The following is a 26,835-nucleotide window of genomic DNA, read 5'->3' on the forward strand; positions in this document are numbered from 1 at the left end:
GCCCCAGCATGGTTCCCGTGTAGACTGTCCCAATGGTACACCACCCACTTTGCTCAGTACTGGTACCAGTGCCCCATGAATAAAAACCCATTTCTCCCACATTAATCTTTGAGCCACGCATTCATCTCTCTAATCTTAATTACCCTATGCCAATTTGCACATGGTCCAGGTAATAATCCTGAAGTCAATACCTTTAAAGTTCTTCTTAATTTGGTGCTTAGCTCCTGATGCTCTCTCTGCAGAATTTCTTTCCTAGTCGTACCTATGTCATTGGTACCTACATGAACCATGACCACTGGATCCTCCCCCTTCCCGCTGCAAGTTCCTCTCCAGCCTTGAGTAGATATCCTGGACCCTGGCACCAAGCAGGCAACACAGCTATCTGGACTCTCGCTCTCAACTGCATGGAACAGCATCTATCCTGATGACTGTATTGTCTCTTATCACTACCACATTCCTCTTCATTCCCCCACTTGAATGGCATCCTTCGCCATGGTGCCTTGGCCAGTCCACTCATCCACCTTGCAGTCCTTCTCCTCATCCACACAAATAGCAAGCACCTCATATCTGTTGGACAGAGTTGGGGGCTGAGGCTCCTCCATCACTACATGCTGGATCACCTTACCTGCCTGACTCGCACTCACATTCTCCTGTTCTCTGACCACTGACCAACTCCAAGGGGAGTGTCTGCCTCCTGGAACAAAGTGTCCAGGTAACTCTTCCCCTCCCTGATGCCCTGCAATGTCCACAACTCAAACTCCAGCTCAGCAACTCAGGGCCGAAGTTGCCAAGCTGCAGACACTTATGGCAGATATGGTTGCCTGAGGTTGCAGTGCACTCCACAGATTCCCACATGCTGCAGCCATGGCACACCACCAGCCCTGTCATTTATGTCCAATCTTATTTATTTAATTAATTGATTAATTAATAATTTCTACAGCTAAAGTAATAGAAAGTTGCACTCACCTAGCTTGGAGACGAGGAAAGAAACTCAACAACCGTTGGGGGCTGAAAAAAAGTAGAAAAAGGAGTACCTCTTCCCCCACTGTACCAAATTCCCACCTGAACCAAATTCCCAACTCCTCAGTCAATCTACGTCTCATTCAGGCATAGTCTGCTGTCCATGCGACCCTTTTTGCCAAACCATTTTCTCTTTTATTGGATGATAAGTACAAAACATATTAAGGTGATGCATTATAATCTTGTGAATCAGCAGAAACCAATAGGTATAATATTACATGGAGCTTTTCTCTGAATAAATAATCATTGCCATCTGTACTTTATTTAGAATCAAAGTGGACTCATGCCAATCAGACATTAACCGAGAGACAACAAAAACTTGAGGAATCAGCTAACCTGCTCTCAAGTTTCCAGAGCTCGGAATCACAGCTCAGTACATGGCTATCAGAGAAGGAATTAATGATGAGCGTACTGGGTCCTCTATCAATTGATCCAAATATGCTACGTGCTCAGAAACAACAAGTGCAGGTAAAATTAAAAATGTTAAAATTATTTACTAATGCAATACAAAAGATTGTATATGAAATGTTTCCCTGTATCTCTAATTAAAGTTTTTGTTTGTGACAGTTCATGTTGAAAGAATTTGAGACTCGTAAACCCCAATATGAACAACTAAATCAAGCAGCACAAGGACTGTGTGCACCTGGAGATATATCTGCTTCTGACAGACAGCTGAGAGATCAGCACGGAGCCATCAATGACAAATGGAATAAACTTACCAATCAGCTCAGTGGTCGTTCCAGTCATATTGATCAAGCCATAGCCAAGAGTACACAGTATCAGGAGCTACTGCAGCAACTCACTGACAAAGTCAGGATCCTCTGTGTTAAACTAAACAGCCAATCTGTGATTAGCACACAGCCAGACATTGTCAAGCAACAACTCGAAGAAACCAGCGAAATTCGTTCAGATTTGGAACAGCAAAAGGAACAGATTGAAGAGGCACAACTTCTCTGTGATGACCTGTCCTCCCTCATTGGTGAACAGTATTTAAAGGATGAGCTTCGGAAGCGCCTGGAAGCTGTCCTGATGCCATTTAATGGTCTTGAAGAGAGAGCAGGTTGGTATTGATACCACAGATTTAGTTACAGTATGTCAAAATAAAACTGTTGTAACATTTAAAACCAGTTCCTCATCTCTGACGAGATGAACTGACAAAACAGATTCCTGTAAATGTTTGAAGTTTGGACCTTTGGTTGCTTCTAACACAGATTCATCCTTTCTGTCACATATTTGTGGAAACTCAGCTGAAATCCCTGTAGTCAATAAGCTGTCAGAAACATTTCCAATTTACTACTTCCTTAAAGAGGGTGGAAGAGACCAAGCTAATGCTGTTTAGCTAAATCTTTGTCTGGGGCTGAAAACTTGCTATCAGATTCACTCCAAATAGCAGTGAGTGCTGATAGCCTCATCATCATTACTATCCCAAAATCCAGGAAATTACCCTTTACCAGATTAATTGGACATTTATTTGATATTTATCTTTTAATTGCTACTTTTATTAAAATATGTTCAAAAATTGATTTCCTACTTAACTCCTGTGATTAACATTCCAATTTGCTTCCCTTCTCTGCTCTCCACTCAGGAAGTTGATAGTTTTTGGACTAAACCTGCTCTTTGGCAAATCAACCAATTAGATACTTTAGGTGTGTGAGCCCAGAAAGTGAGACTTAGCAGTCTATTTAACCGTGGAGGACATTACATTTAAATCCAGCCCTGTTCTCACCCAATATCCACACTCCATCTGCACTTTTAGATGGATTCATTAGATGATGAAAAGGAGTGAAAAATCTGATATTTCTCTGCCCCTTTTCTAGCCTAGAAGCACGGAAACAAATTGTATTTCCCTAATCACACTCCAGGTAATATAAGCACACCTTTGGGATGAAATCTGGGACCTTCTGCTCCATATGCCTATGTACTACACCAGGCAGTACCTGTTTTGTTTTTGGCCTTTACGCAAATTCACCAATCTCTCACACAAGACTGGTAAAGTACAGTCTCTAGGGATTCAGCAACCACCATTACTTTCCGCAACAGCTGCAACTACTCACATACACCACTAACTGAATGCTAGTCATATGCTGCTTTACACCATGGTTCCCTTATCACTTTGGTGTTCTTGACTTGGGGGTGCATTGACATTCTGCATATTATCAGAGTGCTGATTGTTCTCATGGTGGCCTTCCACAATTTCACTCTCCGAGTTCATCTTTGGATGTGTTTTAGATGCATTTGGAGTGCTGGGTGTTGTACAGTTGTACGATTCCCTTAGCTGGCTTCTGTTTCTTCTTAACATCACCCCATTTGGTGTTGTGACCTCATAGGATTTAGGCTTACTGCACACCTCCGCAGGTAACCAAGTTCCCTGGGTAGGATATATGACCCAAACCTCCTGTCCTATGCACAGGCTAGGCAGTTCCGCACATGCATGTTGGTCCTTTGCCCTCTTCATCCTCCCTTGTTTTTCAAAACATTTCTCCTGTATTCCTGAAAATTTGGACAGGCAATGGCTTGGAAAGTTGTCCTAACCATCGCCCAAACATGATTTACATTGGTGACGGTAAGCTCATGTCTAAAGGTGTCACTCTCAAATTTAATGTGGCAATACAGAGATCTTCTTTTGTGCCTCTGCACTTCACAATTAATGCCTTAACAGTGCAGACCAATCACTCGGCAAGACCATTAGATCTGGAATAGTTTGGCAAGACTGTCAGATGGTTTATGTCCCTTTTAGCACACGTCCACAAAAGGTCCGCCAGTATATTGTGGCCTGTTGCTTGATATCTCTCCAGGTGTACTGAGCAAACTGAATATCGTGCTCATTGTGTCTACCCTGGATGCACTTGAGGTCTCATTCAATTGTCTGATGGTTCAAAACTTGGAAAAGTAATCCACGATTAGGAAAAAGTTGTCGCCGTGGATAGTGAATAAATCTGTGGCAATTTTGGACCAATGGTGTGATGGAATCTTGTGAGTGTGTAGTGGATTTTAACATGCTTCACACATCCTCACTATCTTCTCGATATCGTTGTTAATCCCTAGCCAATGGACAGTTTCCCTGGCCAGGCGCTTTGTTTATTCTACGTCCATTTGCCCTGGTGTATCTGTGACAGAATGTCCTGGCGAAGAGCTTCAGGTACAAGCACTTGCTTTTCTTTGAAAATCACACCAGTTGAAATACCTCACTCATCTCTGTATGGCCAAAATCATCTTGGGGTGTCTGGCACTACTTATATTGTACCAGGCCAACCTTCTACAATAGCTTTCCATAATTCTTTCAGTTATGGATCATTTGCTACTTCCTGAAGTTGGTTGCATTTCTGTTGACCAAAACCCATCCGATCAACACTGAGTACATTTTCTACTTCAATGTCTGCATCATCTACATGTAGGTCAAGTAAAACATCCTCAGATTTTTTCAGATTCAGTAACCTGCTCAGTGTGTCTGAAATAACCATTTTGCTACCTGGTTTGTAAAGGACTGCAAAATCTTATCACTGTATTTTTATCAGAACTCGTTGTAGTCTGGATGGCGCACTTGTCACTGGCTTGTGCCAAATCATTTGTAATGGTTTGTGGTCAGTTTCCACAATGAATCGTTTAACAAATAGGTATGTGTGATACCGAACACCAGAGCGGGTGTCTCATGCTCCATGTTCGAATAATTGGATTGCACTTGCAATAGACTTCTGGAGCAAATTACATAATGCACAGTCCTAACAGTTTTTGAGATGCATCAACCTCTAAGACCGTCTCTTTTCTTGGGTCATAGTATTGTAGAACATGTGTCTCTTTTGACAATGCATGTTTGAGTGACTTGAACACATGTTGATGGTCATCCTGCCAGACATATGGAACATCCTTCTTTAACAGCTATCTACCTGATAATGCTGTGTTGGCCAAGTTGGGTATGCATGGTACTAAGAAGTTGAAGAATCTGAGGCATCTCTGCAAGCCCTTCTGTCTTGGTGAGTAGACATGCGTCGCACATCTTCAAATTTGCCTGGGTCAGGATAGATCCCAGAACTCAAATAAATAGAGCCGAAAAAGTTAATCTGACCCACATTCACCTGGCATTTCTTGCTGTTGAAGACAAATCCTTTATGACGAGCTGCTGCCATTGGTGAGTGTAAATTTCAGTCACACTCTTCTTTGACATTGCGGTGTATGGCAAAACCATCGGCAATGCATACGCATCCATGAACATTTTCAGTAATTTTGTCTATACGCTACTGCAACAGATCCTGACTAATGGATAAACTAAAGGTTAATCTCTGGAAACAGTATCTTCCAAATGGTGTCCTGAAAGTAGTGATTTCTTGAGATCCTTCCACCAAATGAACTGACTAATACCCATGTTTGACGTCCAACTTGGAGAAAAACTTTGCTCCTGGGAATTTGGGATTCAATTCCTCTAATATTGGGATCTTGTGTGGGTATCTCTTTAGAGCAAGATTTAAGCATCTTTGATCCAAGCATGCCTGGATTGTGACTTTTTTTCAGTACACATGATGGATAATGTCATTACAGTCCACGTCATTCAATTCACTCTTAAGCTTCTCCTTTATGCACTTTCAAGGAGGGTCAATTGACAGGATTGCATCTTTTCTGATGTGTAGTATAGCATCACCTCTGAAATTTCCTGTAGTGCCATATCTGTCTAGGTACATCTGTTGTAGGTCATGCACTGACTCAATGCAATTATTTTTGGCTTCTTCTGTCATGATTGGTGCATTGATGACCCCACATATGGCCACGATGTCAGTAACGCTGCTACTTTAGATCCGTTCGTGTCCACCAGGTAGAATACTTGTGGTTTCCATTCAGACTTGCCATTTTTGCATTTCAATGTCAATGTACCAATGCAATGAATGGGTGACCCATTGTATGCAGTTAGCTTGGCTGTCGTAGGTTGTATAATTGACTCCCAACATTCCAAATACATATCCTTCAAGATTCTGACTTTTAAGATTCTTGTGCATGCTCCCATGTCAACTTTGGCTGTGAGCGTGTGTTTGCCACTTTTCTTCAGGCATATGATGCCAATGGTAGCAAAAGACTCTAACTGTTTGACTTCATCCACACTTCGTGTCACATTCACGATGCGGAAAGCTGTATTGCTTTCTGGTTGAAGGTTTCTCCACTCTGAATCTTCACCCTGGTCTTTCTTGCTACTACCTTCATGTATGTGCTTGTACTTAAGTGGATCACTGATGCACTCCCTTTTGTTGCTGCCAGTGTGCTGCATATGTTTTTGTTTGGTTGTATCTTATTGTAATCTCTGGTCGCGCCTCCAGAGCCAGATTTCCTGCATTGGCAAGCCCGGTGTCCTCTTATATCGTAAAGGTCTTGGAATGCAGCACAGCTTCATGGTGAGTGTACTTCCCACATGGATTGCTTGCTTTCTGCATTCTGGCTACCGTGCCAATACTGGTAGCTGCAACCACTGCTTGCAGGTGGTGTTGTCCAGCCAGAAGGGCTTCATGTTTTGGGCCATCTTTTAGCATTGTCAATATCATGACCATGCTTTTTCTCCAAAAGGTCTTTTTGGAAGACTTCGATCAGCTTGCAGCTATAATTAGCTCCATTATCTGCTCAGATGGCTCAGCTTCAGAAAAATCACAGGCCTTGCCCCTATCACGGCACCTGCTGACGAACTGATCAATTGATTCTTGTGACTGATGTCTGTAAGTCATCAGTTCTGATCGGTGTATTCTGAAGTTCACCTTTACATGAAGCTGATCCTCCAGCATGCTCCAGAGCTTAACAGGGTCCTTTTGATCCTCCTCAGTCAGGCCTGATGCAGCCCCTCATTTTCAATGGCTATATTTATTTTTGCTGCTTGTTTATCTGGTTCTGTGACAGATGAATCTAAGAAGCAGAATTCCATCCTTTGTTCAAAAAGTCTAAATTCAAATAGGACATCTGTTGCCTTTCAATTCATGTTGGGGAATTTGGTGGGCATCTTTCTGATGTTCCCTGTCTTTTACAGATGCTCCTGACTTGCAGGGAATTGTTAACCTCTACTCCATTGAGAGATTCAGTAATGTAGCTACTTTTTTTAATCTTCCTTTTTTTTGGCTGCAGTTCAGGATTTTGCTACACTCACCCCAGTGGTGCTATTCCTGTTTTGCGCATTTTTTTGACTTTTGTGCAGGAATGGCAACCGAGGATGTCTGCGGCCCTGCATCTTTTCTGCCTGATTCAAAACTGACTGTACTGCAACCCTGAACCAACTTGTTGCTTACGTTCACCACTGATCTGGCTATTCCACAAATCAGATACTCACTCACTGTTCTGCAAAGTACTGTTTGTAGAGAGATTCTCCCTCCCAGGGTTTTATTGCACTTACAGCTCTGTATTGCACCAGATTTTGTCTGTGGCTCTTCCTGTGTTCTTTAACATCCCACAGATGCCACCATGTTGTGTTTCTGCCTCCTTTGTGCAAACTCACCAACCTCTCACACAGGACTGTTAAACTATAAGTAGGTCTGATTTATTTGAAAACTGCAACTGATATATATACACATTACAGAATAGCTCAACAGACAGGTCTACTCTAGGGATTTACCAATCACCATTACTCACAGTAATAGCTGCAACCATCCAGATACCAGTAACTGGCTGTTGGTCACATACTGCTTTACATCCTGATTCCTTGATCATTTGCATATTCTCTTAGTGATATCACAACAGTACCTATAATTTAGAATCTTTTAATAAGGCTTTCTGATTTGGAGACTTTGGACTGGGTTTTACTGGGCACTGTATTCCCCGCACCCCTCCCAATCGAAAAGTTGGTCATCAGCCTACTCACCCGAAATCCAGCTGCCCCGCAGCAATATTACATTGGGAGCAGCCTTAATTGTTTCAGAGTGCAATTTGCACCCTCGCCTCGGAGGAAATCGGATTGTCCTTTAACCTCAGATGTGCCAGGATCAAATGGTGGCCACTGTTGGGAATATAGGCAGTTCCAAAGAAGTAGCAGTAGTGGACCCTGGACTTAAAGGTAAATCCGGGGTTTTGGATGGGCCTGGCTGGCAGACCCTGTGGAGGGGGTGGGGTTAAAGGTGGGGGTGGGGTTAAAGGTGGGGGTGGGGTTAAAGGTGGGGGGAAACCTCCAAAGGCCACAGGAGAACCCCCCTCCCCCACCAAAGGCCGCACAGTGAAAGCTACGAGGCTACCCTTCTTGCCTCTGCCTTCCCCTGCTGCATATAAAATAGCAGCAGAGGTGGAAGGAGGCCCTTTAGTGGCCATTGATTGGCCAGTTAAGGGCCTCAATAGGCATCAGGGTGGGTGGGCTACCTGGTGCCTTCTCCACCCATTGTAATATGGGGGACAGGTCAGGAGTGGGTGGGAAGGCCACCTGCTTTATTTTGTGGGTCCCCCGCCCTCAAATATGCTGGGGGGGGCTGTACAATCCAATCCTTTCTTTCTATTTAAAACTGAGATTCATTTTTTAAAAATGAAATTGGTCATAGGTAAATTGTACTTTCCTGGATAAAACTCATAATCTGAAAACTCCAGATGTAGTCAGCAAAACAGTTTTGGAAGGAACAAATAAAATACTTTCAATAAACAGTGAATGCTCACAACTGTCTTAAAGTACAATGATAAAGTAGTTGAAGTGCATTATTAGCTATGTACATAGCATCCATCAGCCAAGAGTGAATTTTATGTTGAATATTATCCATCATTATGGAGAGAATTGTTATTGCACATCATGTTATGATCTCCATGGAGACCAATTAAAAAAGAAATTAAAACTTCCAGTTGATGGCTGAAAGGATGACACAACAGAATTTCACAATTTAAGCCTTTTACTGTTAACCAGATTAAAAGCATTGGTGACTAAACACTAATTTTGTAGGCAACTTTATACTTTAAACTATAGAACATTACTTCTCCATTTCCCTTTTAACACAATCAAAAACCCACGTCACAGATATGCTTTACACTACCCTTTAAGTAGACATTCACTTCTCCTAGAACAAGTCCAAAGTGATCCTTATCTCCCGAGGGTATACTTCTGTTCTTTTCCTTCCTCAGCCTGGTAACTTTCCATCTCAGATCTGTCTTTCACAGTGAAATTTCTTCCCCCAGAGATTCTTCCCTCTACTGCAGGCTAGGCAACTCTTCAAGCCTCATTTGAAATCCTCATGAATTTGAACTTTTCAATCCGAGTGCGAGCTCCCACCCGAATTCTTGCGTGGTGACGTTTGGTTTCTGCTGCTCTCTCCCAGATTCTGGCAGATTTGGGAGTTTCAGGAATGTCTGAGAAATCTTTTCCCCTCTCAAAGTCTATCTCCATGGCAACATGAATCACATGGGCCTTGTATCCATTTGGAAATGCTGATTAACTATCTTTGAGACCCCAGCTCACTTTTATCTTGGAAGAAACTGGACAGTTTAAAGCATAATTGTTTACAACTCAGCATTCTTAACACTTCCTGGGACTTTGGAGACTAGCAGTCTAACCACTGTAAACACAGATGCTGTTGCCATTGTCACCTAGTGTGAATACCTTACACCTTCATTCCAGGAAAACAACCCAGACCTCCCTTTAATCTTTAACGGCCATGTCACCCAGGCCTGTTGTTCGGCAGACTTCAGAACAGGTCACATGACCCCCTCAATTTTATCCTAAATTAAAGTCACAGTCCCAAAACATGATAACCTTATATTTGTAACAATCATTGACTGGTTTTATTAATTTCAACCCAAATTTTAGACGACTTTCCAACTCTGAAATTGCAGTTTGGATTATTGCTCGTTAACAACAGAAATGTTTTATAATGCACAAAGCAAATATAACCCCACTATTTAAGAGGGGAGGAAGGGAGAAAACAGAACTACAGACCTTTTAGTTTGATGTCATCAGTAGGGAAACATTAGAATTATTATAAAGGATGTGATAACTGGACATTTAGAAAATAATGATATGATTGGGCAGAGTCAACATGGATTTATGAAACAAAAATCATGTTTGACAAACCTGTTGGAGTTTTTTGAGGATGTTACCTATAACACAGATAAAAGGGAAGCAGTGCATTTGGATTTTCAGAAGGCTTTTGATAAAAGTCCCACATGGGAGATTAGTAAACAAATTAGAACATATGGGATTGGAGGTAATATACAAACATACAAACAAGGAGCAGGAGTAGACCATTCTGCCCCTCGAGCCTGCTCTGCCATTTAATAAGATCATGGCTGATCTGATAGTAACCTCAAATCTGCACCTCGCCTACCCCCGATAACCTATCACCCCCTTGCTTACTAAGAATCTATCCATCTCTGCCTTAAAAATATTCAAAGACTCTGCTTCATTCTCAGGATGGCAAGATGTTGCTCGTGGGGTACTGCAAAGATCAGTACTGGGACCACAGCTGTTCACAATCTATACAAATGATTTGGATGTGGGGACCAAATGTAATATTTCCAAATTTGTTGGTGACACAAAACTAGGTGGGAAAGTTATGAAGGATGCAAGGAGACTTCAAAGGGATATGGACAGGCTAAGTGAGCAGGCAAGAATTTGGCAGATGGAATATAACGTGAATGTGTATGAAGTTATCCACTTTGGTAGAAAACAACAGAAAGGCAGAGTATTTTTTAAATGGTGAGGGGTTGGGAAGTGTTGATCCTGGGTGTCCTTGTTCATGAGTCACTAAAACCTAGCACACAGGTACAGCAAGCATTTAGGAAGGCAAATGGTATGTTGGCCTTCATCACAAGGGGATTTGAGTACAGGAGTAAAAATGTCTTGCTGCAATTATATAGAGCCTTGGTGAGATCGCACCTGGAGTATTTTGTACAGTTTTGGTCTCCTTATCTAAGGAAGAGTATACTTGCTATAGAGGGAGTGCAATGGAGGCTCACCAGACTAATCCCTGGGATGGTGGTGATATCTTATGAGGAGAGATTGAGTATTCTCTAGAGTTTTGAAGAATGAGAGGTGATCTCATTGAAAGTTACAAAATTCTTACAGGGTGTGACAGGATAGACGCAGGAAGGATGATTCCCCTGGTTGGTGAGTTTAGAACCAGAATGAGGGGCAGGCCGTTTAAGACTGAGTTGAGGAGGAGTTTCTTCATTCGGTGGTAAATCATTGGAATTCAGAGGGCTGTGGAAGCTCAATTACTGAGCATGCTCACAAACAGAAATCAATAGATTTCTGGATACTAATGATATCAAGGGATATAGGGATAGTGGGGGAAAATGGCAGAGTTAGATGATCAGCCATGATCTGTTTGAATGGCAGAGCAGGCTTGATAGGCCAAATGGCCTAATCTTGCTCCTGTGCTCCTAAAATATTATTCTAATGGTAAGGTGGACTTGTAATCAAGACAGTAAACCCTATTTCCCAGCTAACACCATCTAAAGTTATCAGAATTTGATTAATATATACACACACACAATTTACTATTACACTTGCTAGTGATTCCTGGTTTGTTGTGCTTTTTAAGAATATCTTCTTTACACTTGGTGGAAAATTTGGAAAATATTACCTCATTAATGTATGTTTTCAAATTAATTGGCAAGTAACATGTTGCTTAATAATTGTTCTCTACAGGTGATCGTATAAACCAACTTCAAACAACTCTGGCCAGTTCTCAGCAATTCCAACAAACCTTTGATGAACTTAAGATGTGGCTAGATGGTAAATGTAGTGAACATGCTCAGAGATCTCCTGTGTCTGCAAACCTTGATGTTTTACAGTCTCAGATAAGTGAGCAGGAGGAGTTCCAGAAAAGCCTGAATCAGCATTCGGGCTCATATGAGATGATTCTTGCTGAAGGGGAGTCTCTATTTCGAAGTGCCCAACCTGGAGAAGAAAGGGTAAGCCTTCAGAGTCAGTTGTCAACCCTTAAAGGACAGTGGGATGAGCTAAGCAAACAGGTAGCAGGCAGACATTATAAACTCAAAGACTGCCTTCAGAAAGCACAAAAGTACAGACAGTATGTGGAGGACTTGCTCCCATGGATAGAAGATTGTGAATTTAAAATTGAAGAACTGATGATCACCATTGATCCAGCACAACTAAATTCCTCTTTAGCTAGTGCTAAGGATCTACACCATGATGTGGAGAAACGACGTTCACTGCTGGAGATGATGAACACAGCTGCTGACATCCTTGTAGATTCCTGTCAGATCAATGAAGAAGATATTAGGGATGAAAAAGCAGGTATAAACCAAAGGATGGACCTTATTACAGAGCATCTTCAAACCAAGAGTGAATCAATTGAAGAAATGGCTCAAAGGTTAAAGGAGTTCCAGGACTCCCTTAAAAACATTCAGAAGAAACTTGATGGCACAAAACAACAGCTTGAAATTTATGATGCTCTTGGACCACAAGCCTACAGTAATAAGAACTTGGAAAAGCTGAGGACACGGCAGGAATCTCTTCAAATCTTAGAGCCACAAGTGGAATATCTGAGAGACCTCGCCCAAGGTCTAGTACAAGATGCTCCTGATGGTGCAGATTCATCACAGCTCCTACAGCAAGCAGAAGTAGTTCAGCAAGAATATGGTGATGTAAAACAGAGAGTAGATGAAAGTTGTTTGTCAATGGAAAGCAAGCTTCAAGGAATTGGACATTTCCAGAACCATGTACGGGAAATGTTTTCACACCTTGCTGATCTGGATGATGAACTGGACAGCATGAGTCCTGTTGGGAGGGACCTGGACAGCCTGCAATCACAAACTGATGATATTAAGCAATTTATGAGCAAACTTAAAGAATTAAAGAAAGATATTGAAACTTCAGAAAAGGAATGCAAGCAGATGCTGGAGGTGGAAGGCAGTCCAGATCTACAAGGGCTGAAACGAGAGCTTGAAGCCTTGAACAAACAATGTGGTAAGCTATTGGAGCGGGGGAGGAACAGACAAGAGCAAGTAGAAATGACTGTTTCACGTGTTGAAGATTTCTATGAAAAACTCAAAGAATTGAATAGCCTCCTAACCAAAACAGAAGAAGGTGAAGAATTGCAAGGGAATGTGGGAACAGAAGTTGATGTCATCAATCAGCAATTGGCAGACTTTAAGGTAAGGGTTGTTTTAACTTAGCCCATGGCACTTTTTAGAGGCTCCTAAAGTGATAAATAGGTTCAAACTTTATTTCTGTAAAGTATTTTTGATTTTTTTTCACTACTACCACAGTTATTCAAACATACATAATTATAGTCCAGTTATCTGTGGTCTTACTCCTCCATCAGCCAGAGCTTGCATCTCACTGGCTGATTCTTATTACAACATATAAACTAAAGTGTTTCTGTGGCTACGTCTGTGTTGAAAATCATAAACAACACCGCCACCGCCCCCTCCACAACCCCAAACCACCTTTCAAACACTGCTGTCATGCACTAAGCTGCTGGAACTTATGATACAGGTGATTGATGATGCTATACACTGTGGACAGGAATTTCCATAAATCATAAATTCCAGATCATACAAGAGGATCCTTGCTGAAGAGGAATCTCTATTTTGAAGTTCCCAACCTAGCGAAGAAAAGATAAACCATCAGATCAGTTGTCAACCTTTAAAGGACAGTCAGATGAACTAAGCAAGTAAGCAGCTGGCAGACATTTTAAACTCAAAGACTGCCTCCAGAAAGTACAGAAATACAGACAGTATGTGGAGGACTTGCTCCCATGGATAGAAGATTATAAATTCTTCAAAGTGTGCAGTGGTGTCAGTCACAGGCAGTGGCTCCAGAAAGTAGAAGGTCGCAATTTGTGCTTGAAGACAGTCAGCAGCAGTGCTTTCGTAGTTCTGGAGAAATTTAGAGCGGCTCTTTTACAAGGGGAAAGAGGAGTAACTGAGCAATATTTCAGTGAGGGGAAAGGGAGGTAAATGAAAGTGGAATCAGTCATTTCTAAAGAGAGTTGTGCAGAAGCTGGAAGCAAATGCTTTGGCAAGAGGGAGAAATAAGAAGCGATGGAGGGAAGAGAGAATCTTCAAGTAGATTGCTTTGTGAAGAGGTGGAACACATAGATGATCGAACATGAACATGAGGGAAAGGCAATGGGAGAATCCAGGAACAGCACTTTTTGGGGGCAGGAGGGTGTGTGGGGTTCAAGGACAGAGAAACCAAACCTGTTGCTTTGTTTAGGGGGTAAGGCGAGCAGGATGGCTGTAAGGCCAAGAATGGCAATTTGGGAGAGAAGAAGCAGAGTGCAGTGATTTGAGGAATTGATGTCACTCCGGAAGCACCACATTGGGGAATAGGAGAACAGTTTTTGTAAAGTGAAGAGATAGAGAAAAGAACATTAATTGGAGGTGAGAAAAAACTGGGAGCAGTACTTTTAGCAGGAGCAGCAGCTGTGAAGTGGGGGTAGAAAAGCAAGTGGGAGGAGTGCTTTGGGTGAATGGAAATAGCAGTTGTGTTACAAGTTTTTAATTTTAACCAGAGTAGAAGTTTTTTTTTAATTGGCATGTATGACCTATTATTTTGAAATCAGTTTTATGCATTTTCCTCATTCTTTCCATCCATCACATATAAATAAAGAGGCTATTACCCAAACAAAGGAAGAAGCTGCTGATACATTGACCCTTAAGAGTTTTCTGCAATATATGAGACTTGGTATCACATTTATATTCTTCCCTGAACTTAGCGATCCTCTGACAGTGGCCTCGTGTCCATTTTCCCTTCCTTTGTTCCATCATTGGTGGGCAAGCATTATAGAATTATGATACAACAGAGAAGGTGGCTAAGTGGTTCCCCATGCTTCTGCCTTCTCTTTGAAAGAGCTAACCAATTAATCCCACTCTCCTGTTTCCCCAAATTGCTGCATTTATTTTTTGTTTCAAGCATTTAGCCAATTCCCTTTTGAAAGTTGTTATTGTATCTGTTTCCATCATCCTTTCTCACAGGCAATTAGGGATGGGCAACAAATGCTGGTCTTGCAAGTGATGCCCACATCCCAAGAAAGAAAGAAACCTTTCAAGCAGTGCATTCTAGGTCATCATAATTCATTGCATAATTATTTTTGCCTTGTCAAATCACCCCTCAACCTTCTGTGTTCTATGGAGAAAACCCTAGTTTCTACTGGCCCATAACTTTGTTCTCCGGCATGACGTACCTAAGGGGGTACCCCAAAGATGCACTGGGGACACCCCCCTCTGCCCCTGCACCTCCCCACCACGGAAATCCCTACGTAAGAATTGCACATCCTGGGAAGTTGAAGCTTCCATTGGCCAATTGCCCTGCATTGGGAACCATCAGATGCTGCAATTTAAATCACAAACTTCAAATGGTTTTGAGTGTCTTACAGTAATTGTTACCCAGAAAATGTTAGTAGAAATAAAACCACTTCCAACTTCCGGTTAACTAGAGTACTGACCCACCCCCCACCACCAACCATACCGCAACAGCCCCCCTTCCCCCTGACTGCCTCCCCCCACCCCCCACAAACCCTACCCACTTACAAACTTAACTGGCTTCTCAAAGTGCTGGACCTTTAAACCTACCTGCTGTATGGCAGCTAGTGCTACAAAAATAGGGGTGTAGCTTCCTTACCTCCAACTCAGCTGCCCTCACCACAAGGCCTCGGGAACCCACCGTACTTCACCTTTCCCACCGGGCCCAAGTCGGAAGGTTGGATGCAAAATGGAGTGGCTTCATTTTAAGCTAAGCAACTAGGAACGGAGTGGCAATCCGACTCTGCCACTCCACGGAAGTTATGGCCCAAGTAGCCAAATCCGAGGGTGCAAATCCAGTAAATTTCCTCTGCAACTGCACCTTTTCCTTCCATCCTTCCTAAAGAATAATGCCCAGAAATGGCCATGCTAGTGCAGCTGAGGCCTAACCAGTGTTTTATAATGATTTCATATAACTTCCTTGGTTTTGTATCCTATGTATCTATTTATAAAGTCAAAGATGTTTAATGCCTTTTTAACAGTCTTCTTGAATTGTCCTGCCACCTTCAAAGACTTTCAACAGGATTTTCCACACCCGCCCGCCGCCGCCACCTTCCAGTCCCGCCGCAAGTCAATGGACTTCTGGTTGGGGCCCACAGCAAGTCCCACCCACATCGGGGCTGGAAAATCCTGGCCCTTGTATTTGTACATCTCTCTTAAAATATAAAATTATACTGCCTTTCTTTATATTCCTACCAAAATATATCACTTCATACTTCTCTGCGTCTAATTTTATCTACCATGATCTGTCCATTTTACCATGACCTCCAGAAGCCCAAGTCCAGGTCATTAAAATATATCAATAAGTGCAGTGGTCCCAACACTGACCCTTGAAGACAGGACACTTCCCAGCCACAGAACAACTATTCATCGCTATTCTGCTTTCTATCCCTTAGCTAATTTTTTTAATCTACACAGCCATTGTCTTTTAACACCAAGGGCTTCAGTTTTGCTAACCAGTCTATTGTGCGTTACTTTATCAAAAGTCTTTAGAAAATTCATATGCACAACGTCAACCACATTACCCTCATCCATTCTCTCCATTACTCCAAAGAACTCGATCATTGCAGTCAGGTGTGATTTACCTTTAAAAAAACCCAGGCTGGCTTTCATTCATTAGTTTATACTTTTTCAAGTGCCAATTAGTTTTTTTTCTGGATTTTTTTTTAAAAGTTCCCCAACCACCAATGTTAGACTGACTGGTCTTTTGTTGCTACTGGGTTTATCCCTCTCACTTTTTTTGAGCTGGGGTGCAGTGCAACATTTGTAGTCCTCTGGCATCACTCACATATCCAAGCAGAATTGAAAGATTGTGTCCAGAGCTTCCACAATTTCTACTCTTCCCTCAGTAACCTAGGATTCATCCCATCAGGGCTGGTTGACTTTTCTATTTGAGTGTTTTTAAGTACCTTCTCTTTCTCTGTTTATATCCTGTTCAATGTCTCTACTACCACCTCTTTTACTGTTGACATTGGCAGCATAATTTTCTTTAGTGAAGTCAGATGCAAAGTACTCATTTAGTACCTCAGTTATGCCCTCTATACTAACAAAAAAGATCTGCTTTTTGGCCCTGAATTGGTCCCATCCTTCCTTTAAGTACCCTTCAATTCATGTCTTTATAAAAGATTCATGGTTTCGCTTGGATGATTTCTGCTAATCTGTTCTTACCTATACACACACTTTGCTCCTCCTATTTCCTTTTACAGTTCTTCATTTTACTTTTTGTACTCTGCTTCGTTCACTACTGAATTATGAACCTGACTTTGGTCATGAACCTCCTTTCTCTGTTTCATTTCTATCTCTATCCTTAACCATCAGGAAACTTTAGGTTTGGATGCCTTTTGTTTCGCACTTTTAGGAATGTGTCTAGTCAGTGCCTGATTCATCTTCTCTTAGAAAGCTTCCCATTGCTCATTCACTGTTTTACCTGCCTGCAAATGGCAGGTAGCCAATTAAGGCTCTTAAAAGGGCCTAATAAGGGTGAAGTGCGGACACTGACTGGAATTTTTCAGTTGGCAGTCTGGCCTCCGACTGAGACCAAATCCTGGCCGATGAATGGAGGCAGATCAACAGATGGGGTGTGGGGGTGAGCATTCCATATAACATTTTTAAACACCTCCCACGCCATTCAGTGAAGGGGTTCCCCTCCACAATAATAGTCTGGCACTGTGGCGAGTATAAATGTCACCTTTTTTTAAAAGCTTTTCAGATGGTTCCTCCATCTTGAGGCCTCCCTCTCTCCAATCTGTGTTGGCAGCTCCCACCTCTGACAGTAGGGCTGTCAATCTTTCAGGGCTGGAGGGCCTCCTATTGGCCCTCCAGCCTGGGGAGAAGCCCTTTGTCCTTAATTGAACAGCGAGCATGCACCCTGGCCACTAATTGATTTGCTGATCAAAAATTGCATTGGGCCTCAGGCGCTGATGCAACACAGCGTCAGAATCTGGAAATGCTCCCAATGTCACGAGTCCCAACTCCAGAACAAAGTGCAACCTATTTTTTTTTCAGACACTCGGGTACAGACTTCCATTCTGAAACTTGCCACGTTATTGAATACGATACCCAGGTGGCTTCAAATGGGGTTTAAACTCCTCAGGAATCATGAAAGGCCAGATTTCTATTCTGAAGCTGGTGGATCAATTGCTGCAAGTTTTCCAAATTTTTAGACTCTGACCAAAGCAGCTTTGGCGAATGCTAATCAGTTCAAGCAAGGGGCCCCTTTTCACTTTACTTGACTGGTTGCTAGTTGATATTTATCACTTAGATGTAGCATGGCAAATTATCCATTCAGAATAATGCAATGTACTCTGAAAATGTTCAGTCTTTTGGGGTATTTAATGTCTAATTTCTGCCCAACAGCCAAATGAGAACTATGACTTGCCTAGCATTCTGGAAAAAGTTAATTGAGATGCAAACATTTAGATTATTTCAGTGACGAGAATCTTGGGCATTGTAATCAATATGCAAGAAAGCCTTTCTGCAATCACATTTAGAAGAAAATCCCTTTGGAAAATTGAGGAAAGTTGATAAATTGCCACTTCAAAAAAAAGAACTAGCAATATATAGGTTTCTCCTACTCTTACTGTCAGGCACCCACCTTCATACTTGGGTTCAGAAGAACTAGACATGGAGACAAGTAGATTTCCAGAAAAATAGCGGCTACAAATTGCACCTCCTCCATGCATCATTGATCCTCTCAAAACATAGGAAAGCCTGTTGGTAGGTTTGAGAATCACATGTAACATGAGCAGCAGGATAAGGGAGACTGTGCAGTCAGGTTATTTTCACTGGGATTCCCCAAGCTTCAAAGTAGTGACTTTCCAGGTGTAGTCAGTCCTGCTACTAACATAAATTTAGAAACTTCTCTCTGTTTTCTCAAACTAGACAGAAATTTCTTGTTATGCCACAGAAACGCGAAGATTCCATTATGCTTCTCTGTTGAAACAAAAGTTAAACATGATACCATTACTGTATATCAATCTATTAACCAATTCAGGAGATAGAAAAGTGGTTATGTACATCGAAGGAGAAGAATTGGCTTAGATGACTATTTTAAAGTTATTGACCTTTTTTAAGCACACTGTTATGTCTTAATACATCATAGGCTTTATATAAATGTGCTGTTTTAGAAAGGAGAATGATAAGCTATCCTCAATTTATATGATAGGTTTTGAAAAGTTTAATCTCCCTGCCTTGCATGTTTGTTTCAATTTCAATTTCACCTTGTTCTTTTGGGTCCAGTGGTGCTCATCACTCCTATAAGTAGTCTGCACTCAGTAGTGTGCTCATGTTGCCTACTTTCTAACCATACAATAGCATAATTAGGACTGCCATTTGATCTGAACTGGATACCATCTTTCCTGCACATACCTTCATGTACCTCTCTAATATTTCAGTAGGTGGATTGATGATACTTCAGTGAGAGAAGACCAAATAAATACATTTTTACGTGCAGCATGAATATACATAGCAACAATATTAAATCATTAAATCACATCTGATCTGATAAATTTTTGTTGTCTCCTTTTGAACAAGAACAATAATGAAAGTATTCTATAATGGCCCTTTAGCAGACTCACTAAACCTTTCTCATTAAAGCCCTTGGGAAAATTCATTTTTATTGCCTTCTCTTACCTCTGGTCCGTTACTTTTATACTTCATTTTGTACTTCATATCTACTTTTAGACTACATATAAACCTGTTCTTCAATCAGAGTGTGAAGTACTTCATCACATTTGTGGAAGGATAAAAAGATTATCATTTTATTCTAGCAATCTGAATTTTAATTTATTTTTAATGTCTAATTTATGCCTTTCCTGACACAAGTATTAGTACATTTTGCTTTGGACCTAAACCATCCTAAGTAATGAGGTTAAAAGCTGCCATTTATCTGATTAATAATATTATACTCTATTCATAGAATTATAGAATTGTAGGAACTTGCAGCACAGGAGGCAGCCATTCAGCCTGTCGCACACTAGCTAGTTCTTTGAAACAGCAGTCATGCATAATCCCAAATCTTTACTTTTTTGTCAGTAGTGTAAATTCCTCAACCTCAAGTAAATGTCCAATTCCCTTTTCAAATTTATTCATTAAATCACCACCTTTGCAGGTAGTGTTCCAGATTCTGACAGCTCTGTGAAATAATTTCTCATCTTCCCTCTAGATCTTTTGCCAAAGATTTTAAATCGATTACGTTTAGTTATTAACCCACTTGCCAGTTTTTCTCTGTCTGTACTATCGGATTCCCTCTCACCATCTTGAAAACCTCTATTAGGTCACCTTTTAACCTTCTCTGTTCCAAAGAGAGCAGTCTTGACTTTTCCATTCTCCTCATAAATGAAATCCCTCATCCTTGGTAATACCCTGGTAAACGTGCTTTGTGCCCTTTCCAAGGCCTTTACATCTTTCCTGAAGCCCGATGCCCTGTATTGTCCACAATACTCCAACCAAAGTTGATTTGTAAAGTTCCAGTATGATTTCTTTGCTTTTATAATCGATTCCTCTATTTATGAATGCAAGTAACCCATTTACTTATCTAATTCCTTATCAACTTGCCCTGCCATCTTTAAGGATTTGTGTATATGAACACCAAGGTCTCTGTTCTCATACACAATTTCTAGAATTGTGCCATTTGTAGCATATTATCTTTCCATAATAGTACTTCCAAAGTGTATCACTTCACACTATTACTTTGTTTAAATGAGCGATTCATTGAGTATGACATCAGAAGGAGCTGTACATATAATTGCTAAGTAATTAAGTCCTAATTTAAAAATGTATTATTGGAATAACGTCTTTAGACTGAAGCATTGTTTGTGTGCACCTTGAAAAATGGATGAAATAAACTACTGTAAATGCTGCCACTTACCTGCACTAATTCCATTAATGAGCAACTGGACTGAGTTAGCTAGTTATTCTGCTAAAAATAGCTTACAGAGTCTGTCACCTGTCTTTAGCTAACTATTTGTGTTCCTCCCCAATACTTGACATAGCAGTCCGTGTCTGGAGTTCTACAGCACTCTATGCCTGTTGTCTCAGGACCCCTCCCTATAGAAGCATGAGCTTGAATATCATCGTTTTGCTATTTTTAAGAACTGATGCAAAGCAGAGAGCATTTAACAGCCGTCTTAATGGCCTTAAGTTTTTTTTTGCAAATAACTACACCCATGATTAAAAGTGATCTAATGTTTTCACCCTACATTTTTTTCTTCGCTTAATGTATGGGTTTTTTTCTTATTTTCGAACAATTTTTTCCTACCAATTAGTTTCCTTCATATCATACTTTTCTATAGGCACCAACAGTTTAAGGCATGCTTCCACAGGTGTGGTTGCTCTCCAGTGCCTTGCACAAATGTAAGCCCCCAGACAGTGAATGTTAGAAGGCTATTTGCGTGCAGGAGACGTCACAGTCAAGCACAATCCTGTTCTAACCCGACGTCCAGCTTTCACTGGAGGCCATTGGATAATGGTCGGGTGTAGGCATCCTGGTCAGTTTTCTTTTTCCTAAACCATGCGAGCAGAGGCCAGTTGTGGCATTCTTACCATTACCCTGGATGAAATCCGCTAGCTTAACATGGACCACAGGTTAAACCTGAGACTTCTACAGTCTGTATGGTGCAGCTATTCACTGTCTTTAACAAGCTAAGCCATTGAAGAACTTATTTCTAAGCGGTTAGGAATTGAAATGTTGGGTTTATGATTATTATGCTATGGAATTTTCTGGTCTCCTTACAGCACAGAAAAAAATTACAAGTTTAAAAACTTCCTGTTCAAAATTATTCTGAGCATCATTTTAAACTTGCAACAAGTAAGCATTGCTATAAGCCTATGTGGCCAAATTATATGCAGATTCGGCTGCTAATTCAAAACCTCTCAATTGTATATCAAAACAGTCATAGACGTATGCATCAGCCCAAGGCAGTGTGTGACTGGCTGATTGAGGATTCAAAGCTCCCAAATTAACAGTAACATTTTTTTTTAAGTGATGCTAATACTAAAAGTGGGAAAGCGATTGCATTGGACTGTTTCAAAGTTCAAACATAGGGTTGGTCTGTCGCACTGAAAAAATAAATTTGATAATATATTTAATTTGGACACGTTATATTATTTGTTTGCTAAACCAAGGACTTGAGGATGAGAAATGACTATGTTCCCCACTAAAATGATTACTGTGTAGCAACTTCTTAATGCCACATCTCTATAGCAAGCAAAGTATTCCCATTATACAATCATTTGTGTTAAGCAAATACTGCTGAATATGTGGGAAACAAATTGGTACTAAATTACATGATCCCTAATGTTAAACGTTTTTTTAACCATTGCCTGGAATGTCACGTGTTGTTGTTCTTAGAAATTAACTAAAGAAGAACTGACTCTTGTTAAATTATATATGTGGTACCTTTTGATAAAATAACAACCTGCCCATAAGTGCACATCAGATGATATCTAATGTTTAATTGTGCTTTAAAAGATACTAACCTACCAAACTTCTACTTTTCTGCTACCTCCAATCAGTCTTTTTCCAAGGATTCATTATTTTGCTCTGTGATTTTGTATTTTTGAGTGATCTGTAGCAAAGCACCGTGTGCTTATCTAACATGTTCTCAGTATGTTTCTTTGACTATGGCATGGAAATATTTTTTTAAACTCTCTACTTGCTAATGCTATCACAAATGGTTCAGCTAAAATACAGGACACAAGCTATATTAACATATAAATAGAAATGCTGGGAAAATGACTGCCTTGACATGTTGATGCAGTGCAGGAATGGTGTTCTGGTTCCAATTGCAATTTCATTACAGTGGTGGCTGTTGCTGTGTGAAGTGGTTCAGTGATGCATTCAGTCAGTATTATCAGTGATCAACCATCTATGTAGCACCATGTGAGGTGAGGCTGAACTATCCACATTTGCTACGTAGTGGTGTCACTTCTTATAAACACTACAGAGTGGCGTATTAATCTGCTTTGGCAGCCTGCAGGGATGGAATGTTTCTGAATTGAGAAGTTTCTTTGGGTCATTCTATTCAGCTGCTAAATGTTTATCTATGTTTTAAGGTGTTCCACAGTAATACTTTTCTGCACAAGGACCTGTGGTTATTTTCGTAGTTCTGTTTTAGTAGGAAATTCAAAAGCTGCACGTGCAAACACAGTACAGTCCCTAATCAGGTTGCAGACGTCCAACAGACTTAGATCTTTTATTGTAAATATGAACGGAAAATTTGTGTCCATTGCCTTTTTGCAGACTAAGATGGGAGAAGGCGGATTGGTTTCCACTACAGAATGGATAAATGTCAATTTTTATTTTAAGGTCAAGAGTATAATTTAGCTGATGTATGGCTGTCTTAGCCATCCATATCCAAATCTGGCTCTAGGAAGCCTCTCTCTTCTACCTCTGAACCACCCAGTAACAATGGGCAGGTTGTTATCTAGGATCATCTGGAAAGAAAAGATAACTCTGTATCCTATTCCCTACTATGAATTGCTTCTTAAACCCCTTTTACGCCCCCCCGCCCCGCAACTATAAACATAAAGAACTCGTACACTACTTCTTCACCAAGATAGAGACCATCCGCTCTGCTTCCCTTTAACTGTTTCCCACCAAGCCAAATCTCCTTCATCCTCCTTGAATCTGAACCATTAACACACATCTGACTAGTTTCAACCTCCCACTCTCTGCATACCCGCTAAGTTCATCTCTTCCCTGAGGCTGGCCTCCTGCTCCTTCAACCTCACTCTTGACCATCCAAATTTCCTTCCCTGCCTGACATTATAAATGTGACTACAATCTTGCTCCTTAAAATATCCACCCCCAATCCCTCTGCCTCAAATAACCAGCACTGAATCTTCAACCTACTTTTCTTCAAAGTCCTTGAACGTGTTGTCACATTCCAGAGTGCATTCTCATCGTTTTTATTATTTCCATGGGATGTGTTGCTGGCAAAGCCAGCATTTGTTGCGCCTTCTTAATTGCCTTTGAGATGAGCCGCCTTTTTGAACTGCTGTAGTCTGTGTTGTGTAGGTGCACCTTTCACAGTTCTATTAGGAAGGGAGTTCCTGAATTTTGACCCAGCGACAGTGAAGGAAAGGCAATATCTTTAGGATGGTATGTGGCTTGGAGGGGAACTCGCAGGCGATACTGTTCTCCTACATCTGTTGCTATTGTCCTTCTAGGAGGTTGTTACAAATGGTTACAAATGCTTCAACCTTGTCCTTTGCACTGACGTGCTGGGCTCAGCCTTATTCAAGATGGGAATGTTTGTAGAGCCTCCATTTCCAATCACCATTCATGACTGGATGTGGCAGGACTGCAGAACTTTGATCTTATCTGTTGGTTTTCAGATTGTACAGCTCTATCTATTGCATTCCTCTTTCAGGTTTTGGCATGCATGTAGTCCTGTGTTGTAGCTTCAGATTGGCACCTCATTTTTAGGTATGCCTGGTGCTGCTCCTGGCATGCTCTCCTACACACTCCATTGAACCAAAGTTGATCCCCACCTGGCTTAATGGTTATGGCAGAGTGAGGGATATGTCAGGCCGTGAGGTTACAGGTTGTGTTTGAATACAATTCTACTCCCATGATTGCCCATAGCTCCTCATGTATGCCCAGTTTTGAACTGCTATATCTGTTCTGAATCTATTTAGTTTAGTGCAGCGGTGGTAGTGTCCTCAGAATGAAGCCCACCTCCACTGTAGACGACTGTATAGTGGTCACTCCTACCAGTACTGCCATGGACAGATGTGTCTCTGCTGCAACATCCTTTTTGAATCCTTTCATTCAGTTTTTCCTCTCTGGCAACAATGAACAATTCTATCCAAAATGAGGAATGACATGCTCAGGGACTAACGGTGGTGCATTATCTCCCCTCAATATCCTTCACCTGTTTGACACAGCCTTCCTCTTATAATACCTCTTTTCCATTGTCCAGTTCAGTACAGTTACTCTTACTTGGTTTCAGTTTTACCTACCAAATTGTAAAGAGTGCAATATCTTTTTAAATTACATATTGTCGTTTCCTTATCTACATACTGGCTCCTGGCAACGTCATTTGCAGATGGGATCGGCTTCCAGATGTCACTGATGAAATCAGCTGTACCTTTTGATTATATCTGTCAAGCCCTCCATTACTTCTGTGCTATCAGGCAACATAATTACAATTCAATCTTGGATCAGCTGCAATTTCAACAAACTAAACATTTGAAAAACTGAAGTCATTGACCTCAGCATCTAGCATAAACTCTGTGCCCTAACTGTCAACTTCATTCCCCTGTCATATCACTGTCTCAAGCTGAACCTCGGTGTCCTATGTAAACTGAGTTTGCAATCCCATGATTTCTCTGAAAAAGACCACCTTTTTCACTGCCTCTGCACTTACTTCAACCCATCTGCTTCTGAAGCCCTCATGAACTCCTTTGTCTTCTCTGGACTCAATTACTGCAGTGATGTCCTGGTTGGTCTCGCAACTTCCCCTCTCTAAACTTCATCTCATTGGCTGTATCCAATGCCATTCCAATCCCTGCTCATCTTGATACTCTGTCCTTGCTGACCTACATTGGCTCCTGGTCCCCCAGTGCTTCAAATTTAAAATTCCAATGTTCTGTTTAAATTTCTTCCCTATCTCCATAATCTCTTTTAGCCCAATAACACACCCAACCCACAGTTCCTCTTACTCTTGTATCCTGTGCATCACCCCTCCCCCAGCAACCACCACCACCTCCTCCCCCCCACCACACACACACACACACACACACACAGTCTCTCTCTCCATCTGGGTCCCGCCATTAACAGCCATGCCTTTGGTTACCTTGGCTCCAAACTTTGAAATTCCCCCTGTTTCTCCATCACCCTCCTCACCTTCAAAGCTCACCTCTGACCAGCATGTTCTCATCTCCCAATCAGAGAAGCACCTTGGGACATTTTTCTATTTAAGCATGTGGAAATATGAAAACGCAAGAAATAGTTACTATTGCATTGTTTTTAGACCCTATCCCACTGTCTTCCAATGTTTACATGTGCACAGGATGGAAGATTGAGCCTAAAGGAAAATTGAAATGTATAGTGCTAAAATATTCATTACAGGCTTTGACATTTTTTTCATAAATCCATCATAATTCTATTGGAATAATAGATTATTGAAATAACAAATTATTTTTATAGCTGTATGTGATGAGGGGTGGAAATGCATTTGAGTTTAACAAAGAAGTGGTCAGCATGATGCATTTTTGAGTGGGGGGAGAGTAGACACTTTAACTGGAGCTTTCAAAGTGTGAAAGGCCAGATGATTTATCTATAGTTATGTTCAGTGTGATAGATGGAAGTTTAACATCAAGACGTTTAACCTTCATCATTTAGTTCTTTTGAACAATATTATCACCTGACATTATTACATGTCATAAAATGTATTCAAAATGGCAGCTTGTGATGCACTTCTCTCTTCTCAGCCTCTCCCTTATTATCATGTTTTTCTGAACAAAGCTTTTTGTGTATTAAAGAGGCACATTGAGTTTCTTGTGTACTACAGAAATGCATGAAAGTCCTGCGTAGTGTAATGTATTTATTCAAATATATTATAGCAATGTGATGAAACAAAATTCCTTTTAACATCGTGCTATAAACTGAGAGTATTACCATAAGAATATGGTATTTGAGTAATCAGGAGATCTGTGCAACCTCAAGACATGAGTTGCATTTAAATGTTGCCTCCAGATTCTTATTGTCACTGTGGAACTGCTGTGCTAATGCCTCATAGTTCTAGTGTTCAGAAAGGAATCCTGAGATGATACAACAGGGATAAGCACCGAATGCTAACATTGAAACCATATGTGAAAATGAGCATTTACAGTTGAAGGGGCTTACAGCTTATGTTCTGGACCCGGGCTTAGATCAGTGAAAGATTA

At 41.1% G+C, this 26,835-nt stretch overlaps 1 protein-coding gene across 4 annotated transcripts in view; it reads left to right on the forward strand.

Moving 5' to 3' along the window:
• The window catches only part of LOC144695942 (microtubule-actin cross-linking factor 1-like), a 554,471-nt gene that overhangs the window by 406,873 nt on the left and 120,763 nt on the right, over positions 1–26,835 (forward strand). For all 4 annotated transcript variants that reach the window (XM_078567039.1, XM_078567041.1, XM_078567037.1 and 1 more), the window contains 3 exons: positions 1,289–1,488; positions 1,588–2,080; positions 11,597–13,068. In XM_078567039.1, coding sequence (XP_078423165.1) covers positions 1,289–1,488; positions 1,588–2,080; positions 11,597–13,068 — 2,165 coding nt within the window. The remainder of the gene's footprint in view (positions 1–1,288; positions 1,489–1,587; positions 2,081–11,596; positions 13,069–26,835) is intronic.

Source organism: Cetorhinus maximus, chromosome 21, assembly GCF_964194155.1.
Source record: "Cetorhinus maximus chromosome 21, sCetMax3.hap1.1, whole genome shotgun sequence".
Lineage (NCBI taxonomy): Eukaryota > Metazoa > Chordata > Chondrichthyes > Lamniformes > Cetorhinidae > Cetorhinus > Cetorhinus maximus.